The sequence below is a fragment of the Pleurodeles waltl genome, chromosome 7 (assembly GCF_031143425.1).
Source record: "Pleurodeles waltl isolate 20211129_DDA chromosome 7, aPleWal1.hap1.20221129, whole genome shotgun sequence".
Taxonomy (NCBI): domain Eukaryota; kingdom Metazoa; phylum Chordata; class Amphibia; order Caudata; family Salamandridae; genus Pleurodeles; species Pleurodeles waltl.
Genome location: NC_090446.1, coordinates 1350050406 through 1350072424, shown reverse-complemented (window position 1 = coordinate 1350072424; position 22019 = coordinate 1350050406). Strand labels below are relative to the sequence as shown.

At 44.9% G+C, this 22019-nt stretch overlaps 1 protein-coding gene across 2 annotated transcripts in view; it reads right to left on the bottom strand.

The window, feature by feature from the left end:
- BRSK1 (BR serine/threonine kinase 1) overlaps positions 1-22019 on the bottom strand; it is a 294684-nt gene that overhangs the window by 94771 nt on the left and 177894 nt on the right. For both annotated transcript variants that reach the window (XM_069200764.1, XM_069200763.1), the window contains exon 4: positions 5799-5939. In XM_069200764.1, the coding sequence (XP_069056865.1) occupies positions 5799-5939 (141 nt within the window). The remainder of the gene's footprint in view (positions 1-5798; positions 5940-22019) is intronic.

Here is a 22019-nt window from a genome sequence, read left to right as displayed (position 1 = left end):
GGTTAGTCAGTATAAGTGGTACAAGCCTTGAAGGTAACTTATGGAAGACAGAATCTGAGGAATCAAAGCAGCCAAAATGCTGCAAGGAAGGCAGGTACTAGTGTGACACATCAACAGATATTGGCGTGGTGGTACTGTTGCTAAAGACATCGAATACTGCAGCTGTACACTTATAGTACTTTGTATCCAAAGCACTCTACATGCACAATTACCTGCACAAACAGAGCATGATAAAGTACACTTTGTACAACAGTTAAGACTAATGGCCTTCTTTAGGGTTAGACAGACGGGTCATTCTGTCACAATGTGATGGATATCCCATGCACCTGTAATACAAATGTATTACATCCTATGGAGCTTGTAATAAGTTGGGCAGGATATTCATTATGCTGTGATGGAATAACCCATCCACCAAACTCTAAAACAGGCCCTTAGTCTGATAATAGAAGGACAATAGTTGCTTTTTTAATAGTTTCTTTAAAATGAGCAGATCAGAAGCAGCTCTTAATGAGAAAGTAAGCTGATTCCATAATAAATTGTCCAGTAGGATAAAAGAATTAAAGCGAGACAAAGCACATGGAGGATATGGTACAGACAACAAACGCAAATCAGCATAATGCGAAGGATGATTACGAGTATATGACAAGCCACCAGCACAGATAAGAAGGAGCCAAAGAGTGATAGCATTTAAAAACAACACACTTAAATGTAATTCAAACTAAAAAGAAAAAGGTAATTAAGGATGTTGACACAAATGAGGAGTTATTTAAGAAAAAAGAAGAAAAGACAAATGATGCAGGGCAGAATTGGTTGCAACCGCTGATGTCATAAACATGGCCTATGTGTGCTGCTGACATATAACAAGTTGTGTGTTTAGCCGCCATTTAATGTAAAAGTGGTGCACTTGAATTGAATACTGAAGTGTATCCACTGTATTGCTAGAAATACATTATATGTGTGCCTTAACTTCACTAAGTGAAATGTAATCACTGAGTATAATATTTTAACCATCCTCACTATATTTGAATGCAATTTCTTTTAAAACTATAACACTTTATATAATGTATGCACTAATGTTGAAGTTTAATGTTAAAATGTATATCTACGCCATACTTATCCTTGAGCATGGGTAAAGTTTGCATTCATATTAACTGTATCATGTAATCCTGATTCTGAAAATTGTAATTTGCATTTATACTTATGTAGAATTAAACGTGTGCACAGTATAACATGAAATTAAGGGCCTCATTACAAACCTGGCGGTCAAAGACCGCCAGGGCTGTTTCGGCAATTGTACCGCCAACAGGCTGGCGGTACAATTTTGCCAATTACGACCGCGGCGGAAGCGCTGTGGTCGCACAGGCGGGACCGGCGGTTTCCCGCCACGGTCGTCCCGGTGGTTTTAATCCGCCAGTGCCCAGGGGATTACAAGTCCCCTTCCCGCCAGCCTGTCCATGGTGGTAGGAATCGCCATGGAAAGGCTGTCGGGAAGGGGATTCGCGGGGGCCCCTGGCACAGCCCCACACTGCTTTTCACTGTCTGCACAGCAGACAGTGAAAAGTGCGACGGGTCCAGCTACACTCGTCGCAATGCTGCAACACCGCCGGCTCAATTAGGAGCCGACTCCCATGTTGTGGCCGACATCCCCGCTGGGCCGGCGTGGATGTCAAAAATGGGCATGGCGGGAGTGCGGCCGCACAGCGGTTACACCTTGACAGGCGGCGGTTGCCACCCGCCAAGGCTGTAATGAGGCCCTAAATTTCTTAATGTTAGCTTTGCTAGGCCTGAAACTCCGTAATAAGAGAAACTGTTATCCATTTTCTGCTAACGTGTCATGTTATTGCAAGTATTTTTCCATGAAATGTCAGTTTGGAAATCGATGTGCTATTGTTTTACTAATAGAGAGTCTAAGAAAACAACCTTGGAGAAGGCACATGGAGAGACCAAGAATGAAAAGACTGTCCCTTATTCATACATGTTGCAAAGATGTACAGAGGACCAAAGACAACAGCATTCTCAGGCCTGAAGTGGGAATTGCAAGCAATGTTTCAAGTTCCGCTATGGCACAGGAGAATAATGGAGTTTGTAGTGGCGTGATCCAGAAGGCGTTACCTGATTGAGTTGTGCAGTTTTAACTAAGACTCACACTAATTGATTGCAATGCAGATTTCCTTGGATTTTGAGAGATACAGACTTCTGACTTTCCCCTTTACCCTATCCTTTGCTCAGTGTGGCATAGGCTTACACTTAGCTCCCTAAGAAGACTATTGATTGAGCTTCAGAAATTCTGACACCTTCCCTCTGCCTTTCTTTCCAAATTCTTTTATATTTTTGCAAATAATTTTTCTCCTTTTTTTGCCCCTCGCTTTTACCCTTATGTTCTTTAGTTAGATTCTCATTTTTAACAGTTTAGGTTCTGATGGACTTATCTAAATTGCCCATAGTCACATTTACCTAGATGATTTAATGTGTAAAAGATTTGACCAGCGTTCATTTTCGGAGCATCAAATTCCATGGCTGATATTTTGCATTACTGTTACTGAGTGCCTAGTTTGTCTGATGTCAATTCAACTAAATTTCTTCAGACATTTTTGCTACCCTATAGTGATTTTGTATCTTTACAGTATGTTCTCGAGATTTGTTTACATTAAACTGAGTTTTAATTTGTAATATAACCCTTCAACTTTATTTCTGATTTGGGTTTTCATTGTATGCCCAAGTTGGTTACACTGTAAATTACATTACTTTCACCTGATTCTGTAGTTAATCCCTTAGCATGGACTCCAAGATCATCAGCCTCAAATTAGAGCATACAAAGTGCTCCATCACAAACAAAAGCATTCCGAGTGGATGAAAGCAGAACTATTAGGTATTTGGGTACAACTAAATAAGAAATGATCAATTGTTAAAATGGAATGCAATAGGAAGGCATATGTAAGAGTAGCGAAAGTGATAAAAAAGGAATGGCATCTGCAAGTTTACATATGTAAAAAGGACAAACATTTACACTAAATTGGTCTGTGGAACAAAATTAAAAGGGAAATTAAATTTAAAAACGCAGGTTAGTAGTGGATAAGAACTAACAAATATTGGCAACAGGAAAAAATACAGGTTTTGGAGCGGACATATAGAAATTTCATTCTTGAATTAGTTTTTAGATGCAGTCCTAAGTGTGGCCATTAGAGTGAGCAAGAGCAGGATAGCCGACCCAGACCTTTGTGGTAGGCCCAGTTTGATAAGTCCTTTTCTTCTTTTGCTGGCAAAAGAGGAAAAGATGGTCACCTCCAGTGGAGAGAATGATGTTCACAAAAAGTTCACTTTAGGGCCAGGCATATTCTAACAGTAAGCTTGGGGTCCAGTTACAAAGAGTGATGCATTCTATGCCCTGTGGCCAAAATAATCCTTCAGTTTAAAGTGCTGACCCACCAAATGAAAATAGGGTAAAACAAAATGTCCAGTACAGAAAGAGAGCACAGCACCACATTTGGACAAAGGCTGCTGACTGGTTAGCAGGGAGAGAATTTTGGTCCAATAAGGAGTTGCAGAAGCATCACCAAGAAACCCTGAGCGAGAGGACTGTGATGGGGACGGTGGATGTAAATCAAAACTAGAAGCATTCTGGTATGGAGAATCTACTGATCTTAGGACTGCAGCCCTAGGACACTTTCGAACCACCTCTGCCTCGGTAAGTGTCCAAAGGATTGCTAGTGGAGAAGGCTGGAAGCCTGATGTAGGGTTGCAGCGGAACAACAAGAACTTTTAAATGTGTGGGCCATGGTGGTGATGGTTTGAGGGGAGAACCTGAAATTTGCTGATACAAGCTCTCTGCTGCTTCCGGGTTACTACAGCAGGGCACTGCCCAAATACACATACAGGGAGGGCCACCTTTGCTTGGCAAACAATTTTATTTATTTAATTATGGAATATTCATAGTGCAAACATAGTTACATTGGCAGCATAGCACATTATAAATAACTAATGAAAAATTACATCACAAAGCACGCTAATAGTAGCAGAAAACACAGAAGAGAGAGTGAGAGGGTGGGAGGTATAGTTTGAGGGCTTCTTCAAGTACTTCCTGAAAGATAAAACATCTGGATTAAGTTTGATGTACTGTGGGATAAGATTCCACCACATGGGGATCAGACAAGCCACAGTGAATAGCTTTGTGTGTTAGGCTACTTTGAAGTCAATTCTTGCCTGGAGGGGAAGTAAAGATCTTTTAAGACAGGAGTGGTATGATCTGATTTCATTCCATCAACGATCAATCAGGTAGCTGCATTTAGTTTAGCTTTGACATGTCCAGAAGTTGATTTTGGAAGGACCACATGAAAGCATTTGAATGCTTATTGAGTGCTTCTTTTTTTAGCTTATTAGTAAATTCAGCAGATTGCGCTAAAAATATATCTTTCTCTATTTAACCTGCCTGGAGAGAGTCTGTCAGGCTTGCTTTTCTTGTGTTTTGCAATTGGGGGAGAATATCTACATATTACTAGTTTCAAAAAGCATCACCCAGCACTGAGTATGGTTGGGTATAGGGTCAGCCACATATTAGCCACTTCTTATATAGGTGACTGGCTTTGTCCATAGCCGCCACAGTAATCTCATTCTATTAATCTCTCTATTTCCTCTGAGTTTCAGTTTATGCAATTCTCTCTTTTGTGGATATCAGCTTACTCCCAAAACCTTGGACCTACACTGGTCACTCCTGATTAGGTTTTTGTTTAGCTCAGCCTCTGACTCTGCTGCATTATAAAGCTTCTGAAGTTGTAATTTCTCTATTCAATGTAGATGCTGTCATGTAATTAAAGGTACGGTGATTCAGCTTCTAGGTAGTACTGCAACTTCTGAGAAGTAACTATCATATTGATTGATAACATAATTTTGGGGTTTAATATCATAAACATGCTACTAATGTAGCATAAGCACTTTTCAAGTAATCTGCCTTTCAAATAATAAATAACATACTCCAGTTTAACATATTATAATAACATGTATGAGTAAAGTAAAAATATATGTGCTAAACCTATGCAAAGTAAACAAGTAAAATTAACACAGAAGGCAAATTTTAGTAAAGTAATTCTACATAAAGAAAAGATAAGTAAAGTAAAACCTATTTCCAAACAGACATAACAAAAATCTACCCTGTATTGATATTAGGTGATAATAAGCCAGTTCGTTATAGATCTTCTCTGTTCTGAATTAAAGGGTTTGTTTGAGTCATAGGATTTATCTCTTTTTGACTCAAACATGCCAAACCCCGTTTTGCTGTTCCCCCCTTTAGTTCACTCCTTATTTCACCTCTCACATGGATCTTTCATTGGCTTGTCCCAATGTTATACTCACAGCACTCTTGCTGCTATATGACTTATGTTGCATACATGATTTAAATTCTTAGATGACATTTACTGTTGAAAATGCTTACTGTGTGCCTGTCGACTGCAATGTGCTGCTACTGACTGTTCACTACAATGGTCTACTCCGTACGATAGGGTGAAAACTCAATAAAAGGGATTAAGAAAAATAAATATAGAAATCTTTGTAAAGTAGACGTAAGCAATGTGTGAAGAGGAAAACAAGAAAAGCTCATAAAATACCCCATAGAAAGTAAAAATTATCAAAATAAACTTAAATGTAAATCAAAAGAGGAACACTAATCGTAGCTGAACTAAACATAAATATAAGAAAGCAACATTACCAATACTAAAGTAAACATAAGAACACTATAAAAAACACTTAAAACAACTTTGAGTCTCGTCACAACAATGTTCAGGATAGAGTGATTGCTTCTTACTCACCATATGGAGTAGCTGTGGCAGAAATCCAGAGCTGAGATGATCTGTCTGAAGAATTTCCGTGCCTCTTTTGGTGTTAGGCGGCCTTTTTTTACCAGGTAGTCAAAGAGTTCCCCTCCAGACACATGCTCAAGCACCAGATACCTAAAATCAGGAGCAGAACAATATAACTTTGACAACAGGACATGTGAGAAAAACCACTTCCATTGGATACAAAGGACATATCTCTAAAGGCATATTCACCCTATGACGCCAAATAAAGGAAAGCGTTTTGGCCCTAATATCAGAAATACTCAAAGGTATGCCATCTTGGTATTAGGAGCAACTTATAGCATTTTCATTTAGCACAATACATCTCTACCCTAGCACAGGACATATGACCATTATCATCTTGATTCCCACAGTATACACAATATGTCACCACCTACACAGAAAGACAAGAGAACAGTTGCCTGTCTATATGAACTTTAGAACACAGCTAATTGCATCTTAGCCTCAGCACTACAAATATGGTCACCACCATGACACCACTAAACTGCTCTTCACCACTGAAGAAGGGCACAATTAAATACATCTCCATCTCAGAACCAGGACTAAATCAAATACATCACCACATCAGCATCAGAGAAATCTTCATTAAAACACCAGGACATAATCAAAGGGATCTTTACTCCAGAAACTGGACACATGCCACAAGTCATAGCAATCCCAGCACCATAACACCACCAAAGTAGCCTTCACTTAAAAATCAAACTTTTATTGAAGTCTTCTCCAATACAGCAGTAGGACAAAGGAGCAAATATATGTTCTCTAGTGTGAGAACACAAGTTCAAAGTCATCTGACCCTTGTGCGAGGGCAAATTCAAAGGCATTTTACCATAAATGGCAGGACGCAATCAAGGGCATCTTCACCCTAAACAACAGGACATAAAACCAATTCTACTCCATCATCAGTAGGCAACTAGAGGTATCACCAGACCGGGAACTACGGTAAATGACCAAATGATCTTCACCTCAGAACCATGAGTCAAGACTGTAGAAATCTCAGTTCTAGCACCAGGACACATTTCAAAAATGCAACTATACTCCTGCTCCAAGGCACATGACTAAAGATATAGCCATCTTTGCACCATAAAGCATGATCATAGACATTTGCCCTCACACCAGAACTCATGAACAAAGATACCTCCACAACAGCAGACAACTTAAAACATATCAACCAGTTGACCAGATAGCAAACGCATCTCCACTAAAGTACTTGGATCCATGCAAGTACATAAGCATGACCCTAGGCATCTCCACCTAGAGAGCCAGGGCATGTGTCCAATGAAATCTCCACCTATACCCAGCAAACAATAAAATGCATCTCCTGCCCACCACTGGGACAGATGACTAAAGGCATCTCCAGCACACTCCTACATATAGAAATACATATCTCTCCATGTTCACATTAGGGCACAACTGTTAACATTTCATGAACAACACCAATATATTTACCTAATTAATCTCCATAAAGGACTAGCAATAAATCAATGTTAATCCCAGGCCACAACCAAAGACATCTGCTCCATCCCATCACCAACAGGAGACAAACAAAGGCTTCTTCACTCATGCATTTGGACAAAACCATTAAAATCCTCACCCTAGCACAAGGATACAAATAAAGATATCTCACCCATTACCGGATCACAATCAAAGCACAACGATTCAGCACACAAAGGTGTCTGCATTTCGGGGATAACCAAATACATCTCCATCTAGGCATTAGGGCACAAGGGAAGACATCTCTGATCCAGCTTAAGAATACAACCAAATGTATTTATATATAAACACCAACACATCAAATGTCTACTTCGCCATAGCACTAGAGCCCAACTAAATGTACTGTCACCCTGAACTATGAAAGCACAGGCAACATTGTCCTCCTTTCAACAACAATCTTATGCCATGTCATTCAAATTGAGTTTAAAAAACTTTTTAACAACCTTGGTGATAAAGTAAGTATAAAAAAATGAACAATTAAAAGCAGAAACATAGCAGTAATACATAACTGTTGTAGTGTCATAAAATGTTCCAATCGAAAATAGTGCTATTAAATACAGCTCTCATTAGGAAGCGTTAAAACAAACTACTGTTGTACATTTCTAATACTTATTTTAGAAAAGACTCTTCCTTCCCATCTAACACTCTATGCAAAATGCTTTTTGTGTATTCATGCAAAAAATAAAAGTTATTGGAGATTGTGCAAATTCTGAAGCAAGAACAAAAACAAAGATACACAGACATTTAAATGGAGGAGGGTGCAAAAACAGTGTCTTGAAACAATTGATTGAATAATGGAAGTAAAAGAATGATATAATTCTTAATTCTTTATAAGAAGAATGTCAATTCAAATTATTTAGATCTCAATGCTATGCTTTTTACTTAGAAATTACATTAAATTTGAGATGGGCATAAAGTCGGGGTTACTTTAACAATTATTTTGATACCTTGAAGCATCATCTTTAGTAGCCCCATTCAGGACTTAGCACAGCTCAATTGTCAGTGTTTAAGCCTATATTCGCAAAAGGGCTACTAGCCTTTCTACAGCAAAAGCAACAATTTTGGGGTTTTACTGCTAGGACAGCATCCTGCCTGAGGGCTTGTTAGGCGTGTCTTGGGGTGAAATATATATTAAAAAGGAAGATTTGGGTTATGCCATTACTTTGAATGGCAAAGTCAAGATAGCAGTTTAAAACAGGTATACGTCTTAACAACGCTTGCGTTTACAACGCATGCCTTCACCACACATCCATCACCATGCAATGCCTTTACCATGCATTGCCCTTACAATGGAAGTCTCTACCATGCATTTTACTTTACCACACATTTTTACAATGCAAGATAAGCATATATAAGGTGAAATCCTTATGTATACAATGGAAGCCTCTACATGCACTTTCCTATACCACACATGTTCACAATGAAAGATAAGTATATATAAGGTAAGTGAGATCCTTACATATATACATATATGTGCGTGTGTGTGTGTGTGTGCGCGCAGGCGCACATATGTATAGGCACTGACGCAAACCTTTGCTTAAAGATTTTGCTGTACAAATGGCAAAAGACTTTGGCCCTCATTCTGACCCTGGCGGTCCTAAACCGCCAGGGCCATGGGCAACGGAAGCACCGCCAACAGGCTGGCGGTGCTGCAGTGCCCATTCTGACCGCAGCGGTAAAGCCGCGGTCAGAAAAGGGGATCCGGCGGTTTCCCGCCGGATTTCCCCTGGGCCAGAGAATCCTCCATGGCGGCGCTGCTTGCAGCGCCGCCATGGGGATTCCGACCCCCTTCCCGCCATCCTGTTCCTGGTGGTAAAACCCGCCAGGAACAGGATGGCGGGAACGGGTGTCGTGGGGCCCCTGGGGGCCCCTGCACTGCTTATGCCACTGGCATGGGCAGTGCAGGGGCCCCCTAAAAGGGCCCCACAAAGATTTTCACTGTCTGCTATGCAGACAGTGAAAATCGCGACGGGTGCTACTGCACCCGTCGCACCCCTGCAACTCCGCCGGCTCCATTCGGAGCCGGCTTCCTCGTTGCAGGGGCTTTCCCGCTGGGCCGGCGGGCGATCTTCTGGCGATCGCCCGCCGGCCCAGCGGGAAAGTCAAAATGCCCCCCGCGGTCTATTGACCGCGGTGCGGTCTTTTCGCCGGTTTCCGCCCGGCGGGCAGCGCCCGCTGCCCGACGGGCTCAGAATGAGCCCCTTTGTCATTTTCTAGCTTAGTGTGGATGGCACTGTGCCAATCCTATGCTTAAAAACTTTGCTAGAAAAACAGACATTTGAGGTGAGCAAATCTAGGGTTGCTGGTGTTGTAGGGTGCTCTTTACTGGAGCTGCTCTCCACCTAATCTTGGGAACTACCCAGAGTTCTCTCTTTTGCTTTGCATAATTTATGCGTCACTCCAACCCTGAAAGGGTTTTGTTTTGACTTACACTGGTCGCTCCCATGTGTCTGGACCAAGCTAAACCTCTCTGAAGAGATGTACTGACATTGAAACATGTGTCAGGGGTTGTTTTTGCTTATTCCAGGTTGGCTTGGATGGTATTTTATCAATCCAAAGCTGTAATACTGTGCCTGGAGTGGTGAAAGGCTTTTGTCAGTTTACCATTCGGCAAGGATGGCACTGAACCAATCCTATGCTTAAACACTTTGATAGAAAAACAGACATTTGAGGTGAGTAAATCGAGAGTGTCTCTGGTGTTGCAGGGTGCTTTTTACTAGAGCTGCTCTCCACCTAACCACCTAAACTTGGGAACTACCCAGCGTTCTCTCTTTTGCTTTTATATATTCCCAACACGAAACCCAATTCTGGCAGCTATAATTGAAGCGCACTCACGGGACGTGTTGCAATCGCTTTATTGCCAATACATTAAAGCACTGGACAAATGCATTTCGGCACAGTCATGTGTTGCATGCTGGGAATCTATACGTGGTTCCACCCCCACAGAAAGCAGCACCCACAGTGTGAAGAAGTTATATATATATATATATATTTATATATGTATTGTAGGAAGTTGGCTCTGTATGCACTATTTCAAAGTAAGGAATAGTATGCACAGAGTCCAAGGGTTCCCCTTAGAGGTAGGATAGTGGCAAAAAGTGATAATACTAATGCTCTATTTTGTCGTAGTGTGGTCGAGCAGTAGGCTTATCAAAGGAGTAGTGTTAAGCATTTGTTGTACATACACACAGGCAATAAATGAAGAACACACACTCAGAGACAAATCCAGGCCAATAGGTTTTGTTATAGAAAAATATCTTTTCGTAGTTTATTTTAAGAACCACAGGTTCAAATTCTACATGTAATATCTCATTTGAAAGGTATTGCAGGTAAGTACTTTAGGAACTTTGCAGAATTACAGCAGCATATATACTTTTTACATAAAACACATTTAGCTGTTTTAAAAGTGGACACAGTGCAATTTTCACAGTTCCTGGGGGAGGTAAAGTATTGTTAGGTTTTGCAGGTAAGTAAACCACCTACGGGGTTAAGATTGGGGTCCAAGGTAGCCCACTGTTGGGGGTTCAGAGCAACCCCAAAGTCACCACACCAGAAGCTCAGGGCCGGTCAGGTGCAGAGTTCAAAGTGGTGCCCAAAACGCATAGGCTTCAATGGAGAGAAGGGGGTGCCCCGGTTCCAGTCTGCCAGCAGGTAAGTACCCGCGTCTTCGGAGGGCAGACCAGGGGGGTTTTGTAGGGCACCGGGGGGGACACAAGCTTACACAAAAAGTACACCCTCAGCGGCACTGGGGCGGCCGGGTGCAGTGTGCAAACACGTGTCGGGTTTCCAATGAAAATCAATAGGAGACCAAGGGGTCTCTTCAGCGATGCAGGCAGGCAAGGGGGGGGCTCCTCGGGGTAGCCACCACCTGGGCAAGGGAGAGGGCCTCCTGGGGGTCACTCCTGCACTGCAGTTCCGATCCTTCAGGTGCTGGGGGCTGCGGGTGCAGGGTCTTTTCCAGCCGTCGTGACTTTAGAGTCAGGCAGTCGCGGTCAGGGGGAGCCTGGGGATTCCCTCTGCAGGCGTCGCTGTGGGGGCTCAGGGGGGACAACTTTGGTTACTCACAGTCTCGGAGTCGCCGGAGGGTCCTCCCTGAGGTGTTGGTTCTCCACCAGTCGAGTCGGGGTCGCCGGGTGCAGTGTTGCAAGTCTCACGCTTCTTGCGGGGATTTGCAGGGGTCTTTAAATCTGCTCCTCTGTAACAAAGTTGCAGTCTTTTTGGAGCAGGGCCGCTGTCCTCGGGAGTTTCTTGTCTTTCTTGAAGCAGGGCAGTCCTCTGAGGATTCAGAGGTCGCTGGTCCTGGGGAAAGCGTCGCTGGAGCAGGTTTCTTTAGAAGGCAGGAGACAGGCCGGTAGGTCTGGGGCCAAAGCAGTTGGTGTCTTCTTTTCTTCTTCTGCAGGGGTCTTTCAGCTCAGCAGTCCTCTTCTTCTTGTAGTTTCAGGAATCTAAATTCTTAGGTTCAGGGGAGCCCTTAAATACTCAATTTAAGGGCGTGTTTAGGTCTGGGGGTTAGCAGCCAATGGCTACTAGCCCTGAGGGTGGGTACACCCTCTTTGTGCCTCCTCCCAAGGGGAGGGGGTCACAATCCTATCCCTATTGGGGGAATCCTCCATCTGCAAGATGGAGGATTTCTAAAAGTTAGAGTCACTTCAGCTCAGGCACCTTAGGGGCTGTCCTGACTGGCCAGTGACTCCTCCTTGTTATTCTCATTATTTCCTCCGGCCTTGCTGCCAAAAGTGGGGCCGTGGCCGGAGGGGGCGGGCAACTCCACTAGCTGGAGTGCCCTGCGGTGCTGGAACAAAGGGGGTGAGCCTTTGAGGCTCACCGCCAGGTGTTACAGCTCCTGCCTGGGGGAGGTGTTAGCATCTCCACCCAGTGCAGGCTTTATTACTGGCCTCAGAGTGACAAAGGCACTCTCCCCATGGGGCCAGCAACATGTCTCGAGTGTGTCAGGCTGCTAGAACCAGTCAGCCTACACAGGTAGTTGGTTAAGGTTTCAGGGGGCACCTCTAAGGTGCCCTCTGGGGTGTAGTTTACAATAAAATGTACACTGGCATCAGTGTGCATTTATTGTGCTGAGAAGTTTGATACCAAACTTCCCAGTTTTCAGTGTAGCCATTATGGTGCTGTGGAGTTCGTGTTTGACAGACTCCCAGACCATATACTCTTATGGCTACCCTGCACTTACAATGTCTAAAGGTTTTGCTTACACACTGTAGGGGCACAGTGCTCATGCACTGTTGCCCTCACCTATGGTATAGTGCACCCTGCCTTAGGGCTGTAAGGCCTGCTAGAGGGGTGACTTATCTATACTGCATAGGCAGTGTGAGGTTGGCATGGCACCCTGAGGGGAGTGCCATGTCGACTTACTCGTTTTGTCCTCACCAGCACACACAAGCTGGCAAGCAGTGTGTCTGTGCTGAGTGAGGGGTCCTCAGGGTGGCATAAGATATGCTGCAGCCCTTAGAGACCTTCCCTGGCATCAGGGCCCTTGGTACCAGGGGTACCAGTTACAAGGGACTTACCTGGATGCCAGGGTGTGCCAATTGTTTAAAACAAAAGTACAGGTTAGGGAAAGAACACTGGTGCTGGGGCCTGGTTAGCAGGCCTCAGCACACTTTCAATTCAAAACATAGCATCAGCAAAGGCAAAAAGTCAGGGGGTAACCATGCCAAGGAGGCATTTCCTTACATGTATATATATATATATATATATATATATATATACACATACCTTCCATCAAAAAATCACAGGTTACAGGGATGTTAAAGTTAGGTTCGGAATTTACTCACACAGAACCATTAAATTCAGCAGTTATACTTAGAGTTATTTCAAGTAACTGTACCTCGCGCCCCGGTATGCACAGTTTTTTCTTCAGTTATTTGACTGCTCTTGTTTCATTGATATTGTTAAAAATTACGTTATAAAAGTTATCAGTGCTGTAATATCTGGGGTAATTAGCAGTGCATGACAAAGGCACGAGTTACAGTTATCTTAGGGAGTGAGATAGTTGAAATAACTCTAAATGTAACTTCTCAATTTCTATGGTTTTGGGCGAGTAAATTCTGAACCTAACAATAACATCCCTGTAGCCTTTGTTTTTTAGAGTGAACTTCCATGATTTTTTTAATTCTATTTCCTAACCATATCGTCCCTGTAACCTTAGGCTTTTTCAGTGAATTTATATGTTTTTTTTTCAACTTAAAGTAATTTTAATTGCTATACGTTAATCCAACCACCACCCTGCGGCCAAGCCCTTATAACCATCCAGTCCTGTGCCGCGCACGGCGGGGGTAGGCCGCAGAGCCTCTCACTCTAGGTGTGAGAGGGCGTCTCTGGTTGTTAGAGTGGGTATGAGAGTGTCTGGGTGTGAGAGGGTCTATGTGTGTTTAAGAGTTGGTGTGAGACTGTCTGGGTGTGAGAGTAGGTGTGAGAGTGGGTATGAGAGTGTCTGGGTTTGAGAGGGTCTATGTGTGTTTGCGAGTGGGTGTGAGAGTGTCTGGGTGTGAGAGTGGGTGTGAGAGTGTCTCTGTTAGTGGGTGTGTGAGTGTTTGTGTGGGTCTGTGAGTGGGTGGGTGAGAATCTGAGTGGGTCTGTGAGTGGGTGCGTGAGAGTCTGAGTCGGTCTGTGAGTGGGTGCATTAGTCGTTGAGTGGGTCTGAAAGTGGGTGCGTGAGTGTCTGAGTGGGTATGTGAGAGGTTGCATGAGTCATTGAGTGCGTCTGTGAGTGGATGTATGAGTGTGTGTGTCTGTGAGTGGGTGTGTGAGGGGCTGTGTAAGTGTCTGAGTGGATCTGTGAGTGGCTGCATGAGTGTCTGAGTGGGTCTGTGAGTGTGTGTATTAGTGAACAGGTGAGTGTGTGAATGCATATTTTAAGGTCGAGCACGCAAGTATTGCGGACTTTTAACCACGCCTACCTCTTACCCATCACCTTCACTCGTTCGTGGGCTTGCTTTCCAAAATTCACCTCATATCATTAGTAATTGCTTTACGTTTGTCCTGACTTGAGTCTGTTTTTGTCACGTCTGGCAGACTGCCCCTTTTACATGAATTATTGCATGATTGCCGATACACTTCAGCATGGGTGAACTATTTTTTTTTCCTTTTGTCTTTCCACTTCTCGCTGCATGGCGGCCATGGCCCTCACATCGCGAACAGGCACAACAGCGTGAACTCGATTGGCGGTACTGAAGTGCTAGTCATATTGTTCACAGTTACCTAATCAGATTCATCTCTTGTGGTTCTCTCCTTAAAACACTTTAAATTGGTGAATGATTTACGTAAAACACAGATCCTCAAAGTGAAAGAGGCTGTCCCGGCACTGGGGAGAGCTGATAATACTATATTCACTGTACTCTGGAAAACTCAAAGCATTCTTTTTCACAACTGTAGGAAGTTGGCTCTGTATATACTATTTCAAAGTAAGAAATAGTGTGTACAGAGTCCAAGGGTTCCCCTTAGAGGTAAGATAGTGGCAAAAAGAGATAATTCTAATGCTCTATTTTGTGGTAGTGTGGTTGAGCAGTAGGCTTATCAGAGGGTAGTGTTAAGCATTTGTTGTACACACACAGGCAATGAATTAGGAACACACACTCAAAGACTTACTCCAGGCCAATAGGTTTTTATATAGAAAAATATATTTTCTTAGTTTATTTTAAGAACCACAGTTTCAAGATTTACAAGTAATACTTCAAATGAAAGGTATTTCACTCAGGTATTCTAGGAACTTTGAACAATCACAATAGCATGTACAGTTTTGTCAAAAATGGCAATAAGCTATTTTAAAAGTGGGCACTGCAAACATCAACAGTTCCTGGGGGAGGTAAGTAATTGTTAAGTTCACAGGTAAGTAAAACACTCACAGGGTTCAAAGTTGGGTCCAAGGTAGCCCACCGTTGGGGGTTCAAGGCAACCCCAAAGTTACCACACCAGCAGCTCAGGGCCGGTTAGGTGCAGAGGTCAAAGTGGTGCCCAAAACACATAGGCTTCAATGGAAACAGGGGAGCCCCGGTTCCAGTCTGCCAGCAGGTAAGTACACACGTCCTCGGAGGGCAGACCAGGGGAGTTTTGTAGGGCACCGGGGGGACACAAGCAGGCACAGAAAGTACACTCTCAGCGGCACAGGGGCGGCCGGGTGCAGAGTGCAAACAGGCGTCGGGTTTCAGATAGGAATCAATGGGGAGACCCGGGGGTCTCTTCAACGATGAAGGCAGGCACAGGGGGGGGCTCCTCGGGGTAGCCACCACCTGGGCTAGGCAGAGGGTCGCCTGGGAGTCGCTCCTGCACTGGAGTTCAGTTCCTTCAGGTCCTGGGGGCTGCGGGTGCAATGCTGGTTCCAGGCGTCGGGTTCCTTGTTACATGCAGTCGCGGTCAGGGGGAGCCTCTGGATTTCCACTGCAGGCGTCGCTGTGGGGGCTCAGGGGGGTCAACTCTGGCTACTCACGGGCTCGCAGTCGCCGGGGTGTCCTCCCTGTAGTGTTAGTTTTCCGCAGGTCGAGCCGGGGCGTTGGTTGCAGAGTGGAAAGTCTCACGCTTCCGGCGGGAAACGTGGGGTCTTTAAAGTTGCTTCTTTGTTGCAAAAAGTTGCAGTTTGTTGAACAGGGCCGCTGTTCTCTGGAGCTTCTTGGTCCTTTAGATGCAGGGAAGTCCTCTGAGGCTTCAGAGGTCGCTGGACCCTGTTGGATGCGTCGCTGTTGCAGTTTTCTTCGAAGTAGGGAGACAGGCCGGTGGGTCTGGGGCCAAATCAGTTGTCGTCTCCATCTTTACTGCAGGGCTTCAGGTCAGAAGTCCTTCTTCTTCTTTAGGTTGCAGGAATCTATCTTCCTCGGTTCTGGGAGCCCCTAAATACTGAATTTAGGGGTGTGTTTAGGTCTGGGAGGGCAGTAGCCAATGGCTACTGTCCTTGAGGGTGGCTACACCCTCTTTGTGCCTCCTCCTTGTGGGGAGGGGGGCACATCCCTAATCCTATTGGGGGAATCCTCCTTCTACAAGATGGAGGATTTCTAAAAGTAAGAGTCACCTCAGCTCAGGACACCTTAGGGGCTGTCCTGACTGGGGAGTGACTCGTCCTTGTTTTTCTCATTATCTCCTCCAGCCTTGCCGCCAAAAGTTGGGGCAGTGGCCGGAGGGGCGGGCATCTCCACTAGCTGGGATGCCCTGTGGCGCTGTAACAAAGGGGGTGAGCCTTTGAGGCTCACCGCCAGGTGTTACAGTTCTTGCAGGGGGAGGTGAGAAGCACCTCCACCCAGTACAGGCTTTGCTCCTGGCCACAGAGTGACAAAGGCAATCTCCACATGTGGCCAGCAACATGTCTGGTGTGTGGCAGGCTGGCAAAAACTAGTCAGCCCACACTGGAAGTCGGGTATGTTTTGTATTTTACAATAAAGTGCACACTGGCATCAGTGTGCATTTATTGTGCTGAGACGTTTGCTACCAAAATTTTCAGTGTAGCCATTATGGTGCTGTGGAGTTCGTGTTTGACAGACTCCCAGACCATATACTCTTATGGCTACCCTGCACTTACAATGTCTAAGGTTTTGCTTAGACACTGTAGGGGCACAGTGCTCATGCACATATGCCCTCACCTGTGGTATAGTGCAGGTACAGTGCACCCTGCCTTAGGGCTGTAAGGCCTGCTAGAGGGGTGACTTACCTATGCCACAGGCAGTGTGAGGTTGGCATGGCACTCTGAGGGGAGTGCCATGTCGACTTAGTCCTTTTCTCCCCACCAGCACACACAAGCTGGCAAGCAGTGTGTATGTGCTGAGTGAGGGGTCCTTAGGGTGGCATAAGACATGCTGCAGCCCTTAGAGACCTTCCCTGGCATCAGGGCCCTTGGTAACAGAGGTACCAGTTACAAGGGACTTATCTGAGTGCCAGGGTTGTGCCAATTGTGGAGACAAAGGTACAGTTTAGGGAAAGAACACTGGTGCTGGGGCCTGGTTAGCAGGGTCCCAGCACACTTTCAAATCATAACTTAGCATCAGCAAAGGCAAAATGTCAGGGGGTAACCATGCCAAGGAGGCATTTCCTTACAACAAAATTTTTCACCACTCAGCCTGTGGTGGTCCTGGGACAGTGGGACCACCACCAAAATGTTCAGCATGACTCACTCTTTCTGTCTAGGTAATTTTGGGTCCCCACACTAGGTTAGTGGGATCCCAAAAATAATAACTCCTCCCACCATTCAGTGTCTTTTTAAGCATTCCCATGGCCGGAACTTTTGTTTCCTAGTTGGTGATAACTTGTGTTTTAAGGACCTTGTTTGTAATATCATTGCTGTAGGCCTATTGCCCCTGAAAATATGTAAAGCCCTATGTCCTCTAGGGGCTACATATAATTTGTCCTCTAGGGGCTACATTGAATTTACAATGCCAATAGCTCTAACTCAAGCAAATGCGAGACCTATTGCATGGCAAATGCCTGTTTGATTTTTTTCAGCAAGGTTTGTGACTCCATCGCAGAGTTACAAGGGTGTTGCGCTGAGCGTCGCAATAGGGTCGCAACCCCACACACATTTAAAAAACAGATTTCAGGCATTATAAAACTAATAAGGGGTCCCTCAGGCACCCTTGAAATGTCCGCATGGGGTCAGGGTAGCTCTACTCTGACCCCTTCTATACTATTTAGCCTCAAAACTCATCCCCAGGGCCACAGTCCTGCTTTAGAAAATGGCGGCTGTAACTTTCTTCACATGTTGCGGCCCACGAATCACAGCACTTCTCCTGGCACAAGGGTATGCGAGGGTTCGCAAAGGATCTGCATCCCTATATATATTAATTTGACCTTCATCTCATAACTAGAATACTACTGAACAGATTTACACCAAATCTGTCTTTGGCTATACTACATTTTAGAGTTGTTTGCATGTATGGTACAACAAAATTTAGATAATATAGAGCAGTTTCAGGACTGCACCTGGGTTTCACTGACCCTCACTGCCTGTTTTGCCACCTTTTTTTGCTTTTTTTTTAAATATAAATTGAACCGCACTTTTGAAATCACATGGGGATATATTGTTAGAAATTAGTGTCCATGGTAAACAGTGGTTATTATGCTTTATTTTTAGCCCTGATGAATATGTGAATGCAACGAAACCTAAGTGGTGATTTCAGGAACAATAAAATCTACACAAGTTGATAACACTGAGAAGTAACATTCTGGAGCAATTATTTCAAGACTACATATTGGGCGTGTGCTAGAGGCTAGGACTATGTGGATTTAAACACATTTTCTGGTTTTCTTACAGGATGTAGGGTGGACAACCACCCATTGAGCACCATGATTTTTCCTTCAAGATATAGTGCTGACTGTAAAGTGAGCACCTTCAATCCACAAATCATCCTGTGTACATTTTCAGATATTGTGTTATCCCTTTTTCAAGGAAGATGGACAGCTTACTAAAAGGACCCCCTGAACACGTTTCCCACCGATTCTGGAGATGCGTTCTTGGTGAACAGGAATATGATCTCATCTCCACCAAACAAAGAAGCACTTCATGAGTGCAGTGGGGTAGGCCGCAAGGCCTGGCCACAGACCAGGCCTAGGGCCAAGCCAGACGCGCACAGCCAACGTCCATGCATGGCCTAGGTTTAGGTGGCTATAAGGGGTTGGCCACAGGGCCTAGCCTCCGTCCAGGCCCTGCAGCCAACCCCCGCCACGCATAGCCAAACGCTGTGTGTGACACAGGATTGAGTGGTTATATAGGGTTGGCCAGAGAGCTTGGCCATAGGCAAGGCCCTGCGGTCAACACCCTGCCGTGAGTGGTGCAGTGTTGGGTTGCTATAGAGGGTTGGCCGCAGAGCGTGTGAATAATGTATAGTAATACAATTACTATACATAAAAACCATAGAAATTCACTGTAAAACAAAGCATACAGGGATGTTAGAGTTATGAAATAGAATTAAAGAGAACATATAAATTAACTTAAAAAACTAAAGGTTACAGGGACATTATAGTTAGGCTCACATTTTAAACATTGGAAAACATAGAAATTCACTTGTTAGAATTAGAGTTATTTCAAGTAAATATAACTTGTGCCCTAAGGTAACTATAACTCACGCCCTCACCATGCACTGCTAATAATCCCAGATATTACAGCATTCATGGAATCTTTGATAATATCACTTCAATATTTGCTGTAAAGTTATTCCTGCAATGGGTGCCTGCGGCCAACCCCCAATAACCACCTAACCATGCATGGCCGCTGGCCATGCATGGTTGCGTCTGGCTGCAGGGCCTGGCCTATAACCAAGCCCTTATATAGGCCAGGCCCTGCACCACGCACGGCCTTTGGCCCTGTGCTGTGGGGGTTTGTAGCAGGGCTTACACCAACCCTCCACCATGCACAGCCTTTGGCTGTGTGTGGCGGGGTTGGCCCCAGGACCTGGCCTTTGACCAGGCCCTGGGCCTACCCCCTACAACCACAACACTCATGGCCTTCTGCCTTGTGCAGCCTACCTACAGCACTCATTAAGTGCTTCTTTGTTTGGCGGAGATGTGCTCATATTGCTGTGCATTAAGAAGGCATCTCCAAAATCGGTGGGAAAGACCCTTCGGGTGTCCTTTTAGTAAGCTGTCCATTTTCCTGGGAAAATAGGGGAAAGACGTTGCATACCACTAATGTATATAGGGCAGGGACAAAAAGGTGGGGCCTCTAGGCCATTTTACATACTTGGAGTTTTTAAAACGGATAACACGATCTCTGGTCTCAGCAAAAAATGACAAGAAAGAACCCACTCGTTACAGTCACTACATGAGATATTGCACTCAAAATTGCAAACAACTCCATCAATATTTACAGATTACATTTCAAGGTGGAAATGTAGAGAAAAAAACACTTGCTGTGCCTTGATCATGCACTAGAAATGAGGATGATTAGAACTTCACACAAAAGAAGTTTCAACTTGGGCCCCTGCTTTCTGTAAGTGCTTCAAGTTGAGGTTTAATTTCTGTGAAATGCACATGGTGCCTGTAGGAAGTTGGCTCTGTATGCACTATTTCAAAGTAAGGAATAGTATGCACAGAGTCCAAGGGTTCCCCTTAGAGGTAAGATAGTGGCAAAAAGAGATAATACTAATGCTCTATTTTGTGGTAGTGTGGTCGAGCAGTAGGCTTATCAAAGGAGTAGTGTTAAACATTTGTTGTACATACACACAGGCAATAAATGAGGAACACACACTCAGAGACAATTCCAGGCCAATAGGTTTTTGTATAGAAAAATATATTTTCTTAGTTTATTTTAAGAACCACAGGTTCAAATTTTACATGTAATATCTCAAATGAAAGGTATTGCAGGTAAGTAATTTAGGAACTTTGAATAATCACAATAGCATATATACTTTTCAAATAAAACACATATAGCTATTTTAAAACTAGACACAGTGCAATTTTCACAGTTCCTAGGGGAGGTAAGTAATTGTTAGTTCTTGCAGGTAAGTAAACCACCTACGGGGTTCAAGTTTGGGGCCAAGGTAGCCCACCGTTGGGGGTTCAGAGAAACCCCAAAGTTACCACACCAGCAGCTCAGGGCCGGTCAGGTGCAGAGTTCAAAGTGGTGCCCAAAACACATAGGCTTCAATGGAGAAGGGGGTGCCCCGTTTCCAGTCTGCCAGCAGGTAAGTACCCAAGTCTTCGGAGGGCAGACCAGGGGGGGTTTGTAGGGCACCGAGGGGGACACAAGTTAGCACAGAAAGTACACCCTCAGCAGCACGGGGCGGCCGGGTGCAGTGTGCAAACACATGTCGGGTTTTCAATTGGAATCAATGGGAGACCATGGGGTCTCTTCAGCGATGCAGGCAGGCAAGGGGGGGCTCCTCGGGGTAGCCTCCACCTGGGCAAGGGAGAGGGCCTCCTGGGGGTCACTCCTGCACTGGAGTTCCGATCTTTCAGGTCATGGGGGCTGCGGGTGCAGAGTCTTTACCAGGCGTCGGGATCTGGGAGTCAGGCAGTCGCGGTCAGGGGGAGCCTTGGGATTCCCTCTGCAGGCGTCGCTGTGGGGACTCAGGGGGGGCAACTCTGGCTACTCACGGTCTCGTAGTCGCCGGGGAGTCCTCCCTGTAGTGTTGTTTATCCACAAGTCGAGCCGGGGGCATCGGGTGCAGAGTTGCAAGTCTCACGCTTCTGGCGGGAAACGCAGTTGTCTTTAAGTTGCTCCTTTGGAAACAAAGTTGCAGTCTTTGGTGAACAGGGCCGCTGTTCTCAGGAGTTTCTTGGTCCTTTTAGAGCAGGGAAGTCCTCTGAGGATTCAGAGGTCGCTGGTCCTGGGGAAAGCGTCGCTGGAGCAGTTTCTTCAGAAGGGGGGGGAGACAGGCCGGTACGGCTAGGGCCAAAGCAGTTGGTGTCTCCGTCTTCTCTGCAGGGTTTTTCAGCTCAGCAGTCCTCTTCTCCTTAGGTTGCAGGAATCTGAGTTCCTATGTTCAGGGGAGCCCCTAAATATAGAATTTAGGGGTGTGTTTAGGTCAGGGAGGGCAGTAGCCAATGGCCGCTAGCCCAGAGGGTAGCTACACCCTCTTTGTGCCTCCTCCCAAAGGGAGGGGGTCATATTCCTATCCCTATTGGGGGGATTCTCCATCTGCAAGATGGAGGATTCCTAAAAGTCAGAGTCACTTCAGCTCAGGTTGCCTTAGGGGCTGTCCTGACTGGCCAGTGACTCCTCCTTGTTTTTCTCATTATCTCCTCCGG